The 15,784-nt window shown below is 37.9% G+C and overlaps 1 protein-coding gene across 1 annotated transcript in view; it reads left to right on the top strand.

Moving 5' to 3' along the window:
* The first annotated feature begins 13,116 nt into the window (after positions 1 to 13,116).
* The window catches only part of LOC126259357 (serine--tRNA ligase, mitochondrial), a 73,831-nt gene continuing 71,163 nt past the window's right edge, over positions 13,117 to 15,784 (top strand). Inside the window, exon 1 of the mRNA XM_049956090.1 lies at positions 13,117 to 13,999. Coding sequence (XP_049812047.1) covers positions 13,337 to 13,999 — 663 coding nt within the window. The 5' untranslated portion in view covers positions 13,117 to 13,336. The remainder of the gene's footprint in view (positions 14,000 to 15,784) is intronic.

The raw sequence follows: 15,784 nt of genomic DNA on the forward strand, positions 1-15,784 counted from the left end.
CATATGCCTGACTGTAAGATGATAATATTGTGTTATATGTGCACATTGTTTTCAAGTTTGGTAATTTTTTCATTATTATTTTCATTATAAGCACTCTGTCTTCAGGCCACGAGTGGCCTACTGGGACCATCCGACCGCCGTGTCATCCTCTGAAAAGGATGTGGAAAGAAGGGGTGTGGAGTCAGCACACCACTCTCCCAGTTGTTATGATGGTATTCTTGACCGAAACCGGTACTATTCGGTCGATTAGCTCCTCAATTGGGGCATCACGAGGCTGAGTGCACCCCAAAAAATGGCAACAGCGCATGGCGGCTGGATGGTCACACATCCAAGTGCCAGCCACACCCAACAGCGCTTAACATTGGTGATCTCACAGGAACCGGTGTATCCACTGCGGCAAGGTCATTGCCACTATTTTCATTATACGTGATTATATCAGCTCTCTCAGTTTCCATTAAGTTCTTGAGACCCATAATGATGTCTACTAGTCCCAGAGTCCTCAAAAGTATAATAATGACTTTTGAGTGTTTGCCATTCATGTTTATAACTGATGGCGAAATCAAATAAACATCATAATTTTCATGCACAAAAATAATCCACAAGTTCGATTTGCATTGCTAACCCAACTGGATGGGAACAGCATACAGGAAATGCGACATAAAATGGCGTCTAACGAAGTGCATTCCAAGTTATACTATAGTTAACCTGCTCCTTGTATACCTATTCCTGACATAGTCCATAAACATAAAGCAAGATATCTCAGCTACTGCTTTCGGAGACATATTTTTTCTCGGTTACAACCAGTATCAGGCAGTTTAGGAGTCTAAGGTTAGCTTATTTCATGAAAATATTAAAGGACTGAGTAATAAAGTAGAAGAGCTTATTGTCTGTCTGTAAAACTTAAAGGACTCTGGAAAGATGGTCACTTGGTGTCTGCCTGAGCACCACATAACTACAGATTTAGACAAGTTATATATAAAAGATTACACTCTAGTATCTTACTCTTGCAGGACTGATGCGGGGAAGGGAGGAGTTGGTGCCTATGTTACAACAGATTATAAATTCAAAAACTTCAAGACAGGTAGATTTTGTAGTGATCAGCACAAACAAGTGAGTGCATGTGTACTGAAAAATAATTAACTTTTAATTTTAACAATATATGGTTCCCCATTGGGAATTTTGAACTGTTTATGAGGAATCTGCATTTCATACTATGCTGTCAGCCACAAGCAAGCACTTAGTAATCTGTGATAACTTCAATGCAGTTTTTCTAAGGGATACTGACGGGAAAAACGACCTGGAAACTTTATTTGGAACATAGAATTTGATGTCAATAATTAACTTTCCAACACAGGTGGATAAAGATATTAGCAACCTAATTGATTATGTTTTCTTTGGTGTAGGTGAAAGCAAGAAAATAACTGTTTACCGAGTAACAAATGCTCTCTCTAATCATACTGCACAGTTATTTAGGATAAATAAGATAGTGCCTTACAATATTGATACTCCTCAATGGAAATCTGTTATAAAAATTAATGACTCCAGGGCAAATATTTAAGAGTACATGAAATGCATTCACTATTGCTAATATGGACAACCATCATCTGTATAAGGGAATGACGACAATGAAAATTTGTGCCAAACCAGGACTCAAACCTGGATTTCTCGTATTACATGAGCAGCTGCCTTAACCACTTTCGCTATACTACCTGTACTCACGTACACATTATGTGACTCCCATACAGTGAAGTACATTTTAATTGAAAGTGGTGCCTGGTATCATCAGATAACTATGATAATACAGTGCCTGTGTTGTTAGGAATAACAATGCAATGTTCCTTCAAACATGGACACACGTCCAAAGGAACAGGCCTTGCGGCAGCTACAGTCATTATGAAATACATGAAATGCATTCACAGTTGCGAATACAAATAACCACCAGCTGTACATCTGAAGGAACAATTCATCGTACTTTTTAACAACATAGGCACTGCAAAGTCGTTTTTAAGAATAACTTACAGAAGATGATTTGGGACAAGATTTATAATGGACCAAATGCTAATACAAAATTTATTCCATGCTAACTCATATCATTATTTGAAAAGAGCTTTCTGCAAATGCTAATCATAAATGACTTAAACAATGTTATAAAAAACCGTGGATAACTACCGGGATTAAAGTACTTTGCGAAACGGAAAGGGAAATTTATCTGTTGGCAAGAACAAATAGAGAACCTGCAATAGCTGCACATTACAAAAACTGCTCAAAATTACTAAGAAAAGTTATCAAAAAATCAAGGAACATGCATACAATTTTGGAAACGAATAATTCCAACAACAGACATAAGGCTATAGGAATGTAATGAAATGGTAGATAGGACAACCAGACACAGAATGGGATAACATCACTATTTAACTGAATGGAAGGGCTACAAATGATAAGTCACATGTAGAAAATATATTCAATAATCATTTTTTAAATACAGTAGAAAATCTAGGAGTAACAGTGCAGAGAAAAATCATAGCAGTATGTTGAAAAAGGAATTCTCAAAAAATTCATTCATGTGTAATAACCAACTTAAATTTGTGTGTTAAGATAATTATATATGCTCTCAGAAATAAAAACTCATCTTTATTTGATGATGTTTCCAATAGAGTACTAAAGGTTTGCTTCCATATAATGATCACTGTGCTATTTGAAATACATAATGCATCATTAATTCAAGGAATTTTTTCAGACAGACTTAATGTACTTTTGTCAAACCTCTCTTTAAGAAAGATAATGAGAGAACTGTCAGGAATTACCAAACTGTTTCACTACTGACAACATTTTCCAACATTATTGATAATATGATGTATTCTAGAATAGTATCTCTCACCTGAGCAATAATAACATCTTCAGCAATTCACAGTTTGGGTTGCAGAAGAGTTATTCTACTAAAATGCCATTTGCATGTTAACTCACCAAATTTTACAAGCATTAAATACCAAAATAGCGCTGGGTTGGTATTTTCTACTGTCTATCTAAGTCATTTCACTCAAAATTATATGTAATGAAAATTTCTTGTATACAGTGTGGGTGTTAGCTCTGTTATGCTACTGTAAAACAATTTTTCGCTTTGAGATATCTGATATCTTTTGTGGAAGAACATTCAATGGAAAAAATACCAAAGTCACAATGGAACTTCTGCGGTTTTCTATGAAAACAAAGCACAATAACAAAATTCAGAATGAGGAGACACAAAACCACGAAATCGACTACTAAAACACGACAACGCGCTGCGAAAATAGGTTATGATCCGATATTAGCAGACGATGACGCCATCAAAACATTTTTCCCGAGAAATATTGACGTGACGTGACGGTCCATTGACCGCCAGTGTGAATACTGCCTTTTTAAATGCAATGCTTTCACATGACGTGAAATGATGGCCAGTGTGAACTGGCCTTTTAAAGCTTTCTACTTGGTATAGTTGTCCTTTGTACTTTGGTAATTCATACTTGCGTTCTAAATGTGTTCACTTTACTGTCAGTATTTAATAATATAACGTACAAGGACACACAACAACCCAAGGAAACGTCAAAAAGACAAATCGAAGGAATAATTACATGAAACAAAGAATAAACATGTTTTGGTGGTCGTGTTGTGGAGCATGAGCTCTTTGTATCTTTGTCATGTTTGCCAGTGTGATGATCAGTCACTTCATCATTTTCTCCCCTAAATGCTAATACTATCTTTTGTTGAAGTATATGTGACGTCCAGATCGTGCAAAGCCAGGTTTTGCCCTATGTCTGTTGCAGCTTGTCCATGATGAGTGGTGGAATGGCTGGCGATTCAGTCACGTCCATGGTAGGTCTGTCAGGCGATATGTTCCTACCAGTGTAGGAAGTGCAGAAAGCGGTTTTAAGGCAGTCAATGGAGATGGTAGTTGGGGGTAACCATAACTTCAACCTTAAACATTTTCTCATCCCTGCTAAGAGCTGGATATGATCTGTCTTACAATGGCTGCAGAGGCTTGTGCACAGTTTCATGTAAAACAAAAGCTTGGTCACATTTCCAAATATCAGTGAAGATAGAAGGGTGGTGAATCTGTTGATCTCTCGGTGCAACAGGATGCAGCTGATTTGTGAGTGCAGTTTGTGGACAAAGTCAGATGTCTCAATAATTGGCAACGTTTCTGTCCAACATTGTGATCCGTGGCACTGAAGGAAAACTTCTAATTGTCGGTTCAGATGTTGCACTAACCGTTTGCTGCTGGGTGATACACTGCAGTTCGGAAGTGCTTCATCCTTATCAAGATGACAAATGCTTTAAATAGGTAAGAGTAAAATTACCTGCCTTAGTCCAAGGAAACACAAAGGGGTAATTCAAAATGAGCAATCTGCAAAATAAAGTTGTAGCAACTGTTTCACTGGTGCTGTCAACCATGGGGAAAACTTGAGGCCAATGAGTGAAGTGGCCGACGGCAGTCAGACAGTAAGTGTACCCTTCAGATCGTGGGAAAGGTGTGAGGATGTCTAAGTATACATTGTCGAATCATCGGCCTGAAAAGAAAATTCTGCCAATGCGTGCAGTGATATGAGAGGTGATCTTATTTTTTTGACAGACCACACACACTAGTGCACAAATACCTTGCATTCTTTGCCTATATTCAGCCACACAAAAACCCACTTTCCAGGCTTGTCATACTATAGACTCCAGGGTGAAGCAAATCATGTAACAACGTGATTTCCTGCTCACGAAATTTAGTAGCCATAAACTGTCGTGCCTTTGATGTAGTAATGTCATAATCAACAATACGTTTGATGGCAGTATCTGGACATGACCAAGCTGTATACCACATGGTAGTGAAAGTAAATCTATCAGATTGTTGTCTAATTTCTGTGTCAATGTGAGTGTTTCATAGTAATCTGCACCTGTAATTGGCTACCACATGGGAGAAGGCGTCTGGTGGCATATTCAGTTTCCCTTAATGTGGACTATGTTGTTGTTGTTGTGATCTTCAGTCCTGAGACTGGTTTGATGCAGCTCTCCATGCTACTCTATCCCGTGCAAGCTTCTTCATCTCCCAGTACCTACTGCAACCTACATCCTTCTGAATCTGCTTAGTGTATTCATCTCTTGGTCTCCCTCTACTATTTTTACCCTCCACGCTGCCCTCCAGTACTAAATTGGTGATCCCTTGATGCCTCAGAACATGTCCTACCAACCTATCCATTCTTCTAGTCAATTTGTGCCACAAACTCCTCTTCTCCCCAAGTCTATTCAATACCTCCTCATTAGTTATGTGATCTACCCATCTAATCTTCAGCATTCTTCTGTGGCACCACATTTCGAAAGCTTCTATTCTCTTCTTATCTAAACTATTTATCGTCCATGTTTCACTTCCATACATGGCTATACTCCATACGAATACTTTCAGAAACGACTTCCTGACACTTAAATCTATACTCGATGTTAACAAATTTCTCTTCTTCAGAAACGCTTTCCTTGCCATTGCCAGTCTACATTTTATATCCTCTCTACTTCGACCATCATCAGTTATTTTGCTCCCCAAATAGCAAAACTCCTTTACTATTTTAAGTGTCTCATTTCCTAATCTAATTCCCTCAGCATCACACGACTTAATTCGACTACATTCTATTATCCTCGTTTTGCTTTTGTTGATGTTCATCTTATACCCTCCTTTCAAGATACTGTCCATTCCGTTCAACTGCAATGTGGACTATATGAGCCGTGAATTGCCATATAGTGTCCAAGTGGCGCAGCTAACATGGTGATACTTTGCCTGGTCTCTCATGGAAAGCTTGCACTGATGAGCTAAAACATTATGACCACGTGCTTAACAGTTTCTTTGTCCTTCTTTGTTATGGAATATATCAATGATTCTGAGTATCAGGGATCAGACAGTTTGTTGATAGGATTATGGAGGTATGTAGTATTACATCTCTACAAAGAGCTAATGTAATTCATGTAATAACGGCCGCTGATTTGCGCACGGAGAGATTGCGCCTGATAGCGACCCATATGCGTTCCATAGGAATTAAATCAGGCAAATTTGGCCCCCTAGATGACATGTGTACACTGTAATGCTCCTCAAGCCAATGTAGCATGGTTCTGGCTCCGAGAAAAAGACAATTTCACTAGCGAAAGATGGCATTGCCATTGGGGAAAACCTCGAGCATGAAGGGATGCAGGTGGTTCACAGTTGTCAGCATGTCTTCGTTTACTACCACAGGTCCCATGCAAGCGCAGGAGAATGTCTCCCATAGCAACATACTGGTACCACCATCCCGCATCTGTGGTGTGCAACATGTTTCAAGACACTGTTCACCTCAACTTTGACAAAGGGCCACCAGGCGGCATCCAATCGCTGTGGGCAGCTGTCATAATGTTTTGGCTTATCAGTGGCTTGTGCTCAGTGCCCAGCATAAACTGTTGACCTTCGAGCATATGACGGAATTTCTTGATGGAAGCATACACCGCATACAGCTCATGATCATTTGTTGACCAGCTTTGCTGTGATGGAGACACTTTCTGGTTGAAGAACACCAAGGGCTGCTGATGTTGGTATACTTGTTGCTGAACCGCAGCACCTAATCCAGTTGCAGATGCATCAATCATAAAAGTGAGAGGAGCTTGCAGAACAGTATGTGCTAACAGTGCAACTTAAGAGATAGTGTTCTTCAATTTGATAAAGGCCATCTCAGCTTCATTTGTTCACAGCAGTTTGTCATTCGGTTTTGTGAATCTTGGAAGCGTTCATTCAGTGTAGCCACCAAGAATGTGTAGCTGTGCACGAAACAGTGTTAGAAATTGGTTATGCCGAGAAATCATCGCACCTCACGAACTGTCTCAGGCTGTGGGAAATTGATTATGTCTTATTCTTTCTCCTGTGGTTGCCGTATTCCTTGGGTGTTGATGTTATAATGTTGCACAGCCAAAAGGCATCCTCATAAATTCCAAGAGACCGAATGGAGTACAGCTGGTTAAGTCAGCGTTAACAGGGGACGCTGAACTCCATCTTCCTGGAGGTCTGACATTGAACACTCTTCCCATTGGCGCGCTGGTCAGCGCTTTCTTGATGCCATTTTGTGGCGCTGCGCTAGTTGGTATGCAGTCGACGGCTTAAGTTGGGTTCACACATGCAACAGAAGTGTCACCACAGCTAATGCCGTATTGCAGTTGCAATGGAGTTGCGTGTGTGAACTCCCAGGTTTTAGTGGAGCAACTTACGAGACGCAGCTTTTGTCACACCACAAAAAGTTCAACTTGGGTGTATTTTCTTATGCCACTTTCCTAGCACCGCTACTCCCTGATGGCATTATTTCGAAGTACAAGCGTTTTGTTGCAGTTGTCATAGAGTAATGACCAATTTTCAACTCTTGGAAATATGTCTGCAAGGATTCTGAAATACTTCGTTTTGACAAGAAAAATTTTCATCCTTCGTTAAGTGTGTGGGGTCCAAAGAACACTTCTCTGGGCATATACAAAGGTCACTAATTATACTGCTAATACAAAGCATAAAATTTGATCTGTAACGAAATTACACTGTAGATGCAGAACCCTCAGCGACGTGGAATGAGACAAGATCTTCAGTAACAACAAAGAAAATGTAGACAATCTTTATTAACAGTAATGTACATATCTCTATACTGCATAGCAATATTCATTCCTACAACAGCTAATTAAATGAACTAAAAAGAAAGTTGCTATGTTGAAGAAAGCTGTTGCATTCACTGTTACATTATGTATTTTATTTATTTATTGTTCCGTGGGACCAAATTAAGGAGAAGTCTCCATGGTCATGGAACGAGTCAATACATGAAATTATAACACGATAGTAGAAACAGATAAAATGAAATATAAGAAACATATTCAGGCGACAAGTCGTACGTTTAAATAAAGAAAATCAACAATGTAACACTGGAATTTGCTTAATTTTTCAGCTCTCCCAGGAACTCCTCAAAAGAATAGAAGGAGTGAGCCATGAGGAAACTCTTCAGTTTAGACTTAAAAGTGTTTGGGCTACTGCTAAGAGTTTTTGGTTCTCGTGGTAGCTTGTTGAAATTGGATGCAGCAGAATACTGCATTCCTTTCTGCACAAGAGTCAAGGACGTGCATTCCACATGCAGATTTGGTTTCTGCCTAGTATTAACTGAGTGAAAGCTGTTAACTCCTGAGAAGAAGCTAATATTGCTAACAACAAACAACATTAAAGAAAATATATACTGTGAGGGCAATGTCAGTATTCCCAGACTATTGAACAGAGGTCGTCAAGAGGTTCTCGAACTTAATCCACATTTAATTCGAAAAGCAGGTTTTTGAGCCAAAAATACCATTTTTGAATCAGAAGAATTACCCCAAAAAATAATACCATACGACATAAGCGTATGAAAATATGAGAAGTAGACTACTTTTCGTGTTGAACTGTCACTTATTTCAGATACTGTTCTAATGGTAAATAAAGCAGCATTTAGTTTTTCAACAAGATCCTGAACATGGGCTTTCCACAACAGCTTACTATCTATCTGAACGTCTAGGAACTTGAACTGTTCCTTCTCGCTTATAATATGCCCATTGTGTCTGATCAAAATATCGGTTCTTATTGATTTGTGAGTTAGAAACTGTAAAAACTGCGTCTTACTGTGATTTAACATCAAATTATTTTCCACAAGCCACGAAATTATTTCATGAACTACATTATTTGATACTGTTTCAATATTACACACAATATCCTTCACTACCAAGCTGGTGTCATCAGTAAACAGAAATATTTTTGAATCACCTGTATTACTAGAAGGCATATCATTTATATAAATAAGAAAGAGCAGTGGCCCCAGCACCGACCCTTGGGGAACGCCCCACTTAACAGTGCCCCATTGGGACTGAACATCACTACCACTCTCAATATTGCGGAGAATTACCTTCCGCTTTCTGTTCTTAAAGTAAGAAGAGAACCAATTGTAAGCTACTCCCCTTACTCCATAATGGTCCAACTTCTGCAGTAATATTTTGTGGTCAACACAGTCAAAAGCCTTCGTTAAATCAAAGAAAACACCTAGCGTTCGCAACCTTTTATTTAATCCGTCCAAAACCTCACAGAGAAAAGAGAATATAGCATTTTCAGTTGTTAAACCATTTCTAAAACCAAACTGTATATTTGACAGCAAATTATGTGAATTTAAATGCTCCAGTAACCTTGTATATACAATCTTCTCGATAACTTTAGCAAACACCGATGGCATAGAAATAGGTCTAAACTTGTCAACATTATGCCTGTCTCCCTTTTTATAAAGTGGCTTCACTACCGAGTACTTTAATCGGTCAGGAAACTGACCACTCCTAAAGGAAAAGTTACAGATATTGCTAAGTACTGGGATAACATACATAGAACAATACTTCAGTACTCCGCTAGATACCCCGTCATATTTAGTGATTTAATTATTAATTCAGTCTCCCTCTTGTCAGTATCATGGAGGAGCATTTCAGGTAAAAGTCCCGGAACACTTTTATCTAAAAGCGCTATATGATTCCCTGTTGGGACTAGGTTTCTATTTAGTTCACTTGCTATATTCAGAAAGTGATTATTAAATACTGTACATATATGCGACTTATCAGTAACACGGAAATTCCCACTATGCACTGATTCTATATCCTCTACCTTTCTCTGCAGGCCATATGGCTTTAATTTTATTCTGAGACTTAGCTATTCTACCTGCATACCACATACTTTTTACCTTTCTAATAACGTTTTCAAGCACCTTACAATACTGTTTGTAATGGGCTGCTGTATTTAGATTTTGACTGTTTCTAACGTTTTGATATAATTGCCACTTTGTTCTACAAGATATTCTTATCCCTCTAGTCAGCCACCCACGCTGCCTGTTTGTGCTAGTACCCTGTTTTGAACATTCTAACGGAAAGCAACTTTCAAAGAGGACGAGAAAAGTCTTGAGGAAAGCATTATATATATTGTCGACCGTACCAGCACTATAAACATCTTGCCACTCTTGTTCCTTGATAAGGTTTACAAAGGTCTCTACAGCAACTGGATCAGCTTTCCTAAACAGTTGATAACTATATTTAACATGAGTTGCAGCACAAAAATCTTTTAGAGTTAAAATTTGTGCATCATGATCTGAAAGGCCATTCACCTTTTTGGTAACAGAATGCCCTAAATATTTACTTTTTGACTCCCAGTGGTAGTTTAATACTAACTTGATTACACTTGAATTTTTCAAACGAAATAGTTACTCGAATCTGCATAATCTGTATCTTGCTTGCACTGCATTACTATGTAATGTATAGCCTTACAACACATATTCATACCTACCAATTAACCAATAGAAGTTTCTTATTGTTGAATCTAGATATTCAAGTAACAAAAACACTCTCTAATTTAAGTATAGTTTTCTTTTGAATTAGCAGAAATTCCCTGCTTTATGTTAGATGGGAGCTTGCTGAATACCACACCTAAGCAGCAGACTCCTTTACTCATCTCGCAACATAGGGCAGGAATGCAAAGTGCACATGAAAATGATTTTGGTTGCGTTGTATTGTATTAAAAACATCACAATTCAGCTGAAACTTGTTTTTGTTGTCAGTAAAAAAACGATTAAGGAATACAGGTCTCAGGGAGTAATAATTCCAAGAGCCTTAAAAAGAGCACATTGTGTGGTTATCTGGTTTACACAATTGTCTTACTGCTCACTTTTGGTGAAGAGACACTATATACTACACATGTCCAAACACTTTCTTTACTTGAAGAACCCTGCGTCAGAGGATTCATTTATAGCAGAGTGGAAATATGCCAACACCAATGCCCAACACCCAGCTCCCCATCACCCCAACAAAAAATAAAAATCATTTAAATGGACAGCAATGTACACTCTAAACACTTTATACAGACATTAATCAAGCTTGATACCACCATGAAACTTCCTGTCAGATTGAAACTGTGTGCCGGAGCGAGATTCGAACTCGAGACCTTTGCCTTTCGCGTGCAAGTGCTCTACCAACAGAGCTACCCAAGCACGACTCACGTCCCATCCTCACAGCTTTAAGTCCGCCAGCACCTCGTCTCCTACCTTCCAAAGCTGTGAGGACAGGGCGTGAGTCGTGCTTGGCTATCTCAGTTGGTGGAGCACTTGCCCACAAAAGGCAAAGGTCCCACTCCGCTGTAGAGTGAGCATTTCATTCTTGATACCACCATGTTTATTTTAATATTATTGTATATTTCTTATAGATGAACAGCTTTCTCAGAAGAGTAAGGTAAACAGCCTTTATTTAAAAGGATCATTATCAGTTTCATAAAATTGTTAGGATCTGCGTGTTCAGGTTGCGGCGTTTTTTGGTAAAGTGTCATGGGGGGAGTACATTTCTGATGACAACAGTTTCACTTCCTGTCCTGGTGCCAAAAAGTTGAAAAGAATTCTGAAATCAGTAATTAACACAAAAAATATAAGTACTGATGGTAGTAATACAAGGACTTAATTGATCACAGGAAAACAGCAGTTATGAAAAACTTACATCCTTATACTGTGGAAATTTATTACAGAATCATTTAACATAGATTTTTTAGAATCAGCTTCATTTAATCCCATTATTGCTGCTGCCGGTACTCTGTATAAGGGAGAAGAAGGAAAAAAATAGTCCAGTCATCTTAAAAATTCAGATAACACATTTTTAAGGTGTAAAAATTTGGAACCTGATATTCTGAATAACACATTGAAACAAATATAAACATTAATTTCTCACATAGCAATGGAGTTTAAAAAAACACAGAGGAGGTTTACAGAATGGGATTCAGATTCATTAATTTATTTCACTTAAAGAAACACAAAAACTAGAATTCAGAAGTAGGTGACTTAACTTCTGCTGCTCTAGGTGCCATCCCATGTGTATGTAATTCTATTTTCAAAACGATCCCAAATTCACTTATTATTAAACAAAACTATTTTTGTATGGACACTTCTAATACGAGGATGGTGTAGCTTCTCGTGTGGAGTCTCACTTCATCATGTAGCCTTATTTTACAATACTCAGTGAGTACTGCTTGTTTCAGTTAATAAATGTGATTATCAAGGGCAGGACTGTTTCAAGCATGTTTATTCAGCTGAAGGAAAACTTCATACCTTATGTCCTGGAAAACTGAGATAACTAATTTCTTAAAAGGGTTTTTCATATTGAAAAATGACATTTGTCTAATAGTTTCTGGTTCATCTTTCACAGATAAACATTATCATTGGATATAATAGATAAGCTGTCTCTGTTTTTTTTTCTGTTCAAGATACCAATACTAGTAATTTTAGAACATGGTGAAATTTGCCAAATGTGGCACTCTACCTTTTTGTTCAGTTTCCCGGCCAAATATGAAGTGTAAGAAACTGGATGCGCTATATAATAATATTCGTTATTTATTACAAAGGTAGAGCAATTATCACTAGTAGATGTACCAATATGAACAATGTATTGGAAATAGCTTCAGACTGCTGGATTGATATTCTACTCCTACACGACTTACCGCAGCATTAGAAAACAGTTCCAGTTCCCTAAGGAGTTTCTTTTAACGTGAACTGTCAATCTTTTACTGGTTCACAAACCAGCATCACCAAGCGGCAGAAGTCATAAAATATAAAGATTGTTTTGCGTCAAAACCAGGTCCTTGTGATTTATAAATGGATTTCATTTCCTATAAAAGCATAACAAAACATTTCACACGTATTGTTAAGGAATCGTCAGAAAGGTAATGTTGCCTACCAAACTGATAGTTTGTATTCCTCTCCTGTGGAAATGGTGAACTAAAAGACTCACAGTGCAACAACTATTCACTGAAGAACTGTTGAACTGTCATTACGTTTCATCTGGCCACATGTAAAACGGTAATCATCGCATTACTGTTAGGAATTTCGGACAAATCAAGTTAACTGCACCACTATATGTGTAATAGGAGCAAGGACAATTTTTTCTTGTTAAAATCAGTGCTTGATTTCAGCTCTTAATGAGAAAAATCTGTAACTTTCAATCCTACGCAGTGCGTAATAACAGAAAATCAACGTCTTCCCCAAGTGACGTGACTTTGTTGTTGGTTTCAGTGTAATGACGTCACACGCAATCTATATGTGGCTATTTATTTGATCACAAACATTATATGCTGGTAAATATCGATTTTCGATATTTGTCGGCCGTCGATAAAGAACGGTCGATACAAGTACTTTAGTGGACGTTTGTAAACACTGTAGCGGGAAGGAGTGTGCGTATTTAAATGCCAGTGACATGAAACGCAAGTAGGAGGTTTGTGTTGCTGTGTGTCAAGAAGCGTATCCTAATAAAAATGCCTGGTGCTGTCTTACGATGCAAGCAGCTGGCCAGTGTAAGGAGGTTATGCTATTGTAAACCAATACATGTTGGTAAATTTCTCAAACAGTATTCGACACCATCTAGTGCGAGATTGGAGACATTGATTAAGCCTGAGTTGGATGTAGACTATCTGTGTAATGCGGATAACAAAACAGAAATTGAAAATAATATAAGGAACCGAAAAGGTGTTGGTAATATTAACCGCGTTCTTGAGTTGCATAAACAAATTAATTCACTGTCGCCTGGCAGAGAAGATGAACTGCAAGAACTGAGAAAAGAATTTGAAGAAGAAGCCTTGCTCATACCTAACAAGTCCTTCCCTTCCTTGTCGCAATACGGCGAAGAGCCGAAAGTTCTTAATCTTCAGGGAGTGAAACCTAGTTTCCCATTCAAGGCGAAAGAATTCAGTGAAATCACCATACAGAATCGGACTTTGCGAACGGAAAATTTGGCTGTATTTACTGGACACAGAGGCTACTGCTTTAGTGGACAACTTGCAGAACTTGAACAAGCTCTTGTTCGATACACCGTGAGGGAACTGTTGTCGAGAAATTTTAAGTTAATTTCAGTCCCAGACATCTTGCCAAGAGAAGTAATTGAAGGCTGTGGAATGAACACGAGAGGAGAACGTACGCAGGTAAATATTTAGAAACCGATAAGTACAGAACACAATTTTTAACTTGGTTGCATATTAGATGCCTTACCTGGCTGCCGATGCAGTGTTCCTGCTGGTACTGCAAGCAAACTACGTAATTTTTCTACACATATTTGAAGAAGACCCAGTTTCGCAAATAACAGCTTGTATTTCTCATGAACATGTTTGTGTCTTACAAATACTTTGTCCCCTCCCACAAACCTCTGATAAATCTCCATTAGTTAACCTTTTTCCTAAGCAACTAAGAATAAGAAAGATATTTTTCATTAACATTTTGCCTGATATGTCACATTTTAACTGCTATCAGAAAGGGAATTTTATTAACATAGTGTGAGACACCAAATGTTTTTGTTACTAATGAGCAAAGAAAAGAATTAGACTGTTACCTTTCAACTGAGTTTGTACTTAAACAGATATGAATTTCCAACTTACTGACATTTGCATACAGTGTGTTATGGCATAATTGAGTACAAGTGAGTGTTAATTATACAGCAACAGTATCAGCAAATGCTTGAAATGAGCTTCAGTAGATTGCATGGAATAAACAGGATTTTATTCCAATAAGTTGTAATGCCACTGGTGTGTGTCTAATTGGAGGGATGTTTACAGCATCCAAGACACAAACGGAAAATACAAAACATTCATTAATAAAGTTAGCACCTTATTTGAAAATTGTTTCCCCATTCCTGGACTGGCTGAAATATGCTGAAGTTATACCTCTCCACAAGAAAGGGGACAAAGAAATGCTGTCAAATTACCGACCGATCTCACTTTTGCCAACTTTTTCAAAAATCTTTGAAAAGGTTATGTTCAAGCATCTACTTAAGCACCTTAGTGAAAATAACATACTGTCAAAGTCACAGTTTGGGTTTCTTAAGGGTTCTGATATTGAGAAAGCTATTTACACTTACAGCAAAAATGTCCTTAATTCATTGGACAACAAATTAGAGGCAACTGGCATGTTCTGTTACCTGTCAAAGGCATTTGACTGTGTGAATCGCAGCATTCTTTTAAGTAAGTTGAAATATTATGGTGTCACTGGTACTGCTGCAAAGTGGTTTCAGTCATACCTTACTAATAGGAAACAAAGGGTGTTATTACGTAACACTTCAGCAGTAGGCAATCAGACATCATCTGACTGGGAAGAAATTACATGTGGTGTTACCCAAGGTTCCATACTAGGCACACTACTGTTTCTTGTGTATATTAATGACTTGTCATCTGTTACATTACCAGATGCCAAGTTTGTCTTATTTGCAGATGATACAAACATTGCAATAAATAGTAAATCAAATATAAATTTAGAAAGGGCAGTTAATCAAATTTTTACTGACATTAATAAGTGGTTCATAGCCAATTCACTGTCATTAAACTTTGAAAAGACCCACTATATGCAGTTCAGAACTTCCAAGAGATTTCCTTCTGGTGTGTGTATAAAATATGACGACATGGAAATAGGATAAGTTGAGAGTGTAAAATTCTTGGGATTACAACTTGATAATAAATTCATTTGGGAGCAACAAACTAACGAACTGCTTAAGTGCCTAAACAAGTCTGTGTTTGCAATGCGAATGATGTCAGACATAGGAGATATAAATATAAAAAACTGGCATATTTTGGTTATTTTCACTCCCTTATGTCATATGGTATCATATTTTGGAGTAACTCCACAAACAGAGAAAAAATTTTTAGAGTACAGAATCGTATAATAAGAGTAATGAGTAGTGTAAATCCAAGAACATCATGTCAAAACCTATTCAAAGAATT

This window comes from Schistocerca nitens, chromosome 5, assembly GCF_023898315.1.
Source record: "Schistocerca nitens isolate TAMUIC-IGC-003100 chromosome 5, iqSchNite1.1, whole genome shotgun sequence".
Classification (NCBI taxonomy): Eukaryota; Metazoa; Arthropoda; class Insecta; order Orthoptera; family Acrididae; genus Schistocerca; species Schistocerca nitens.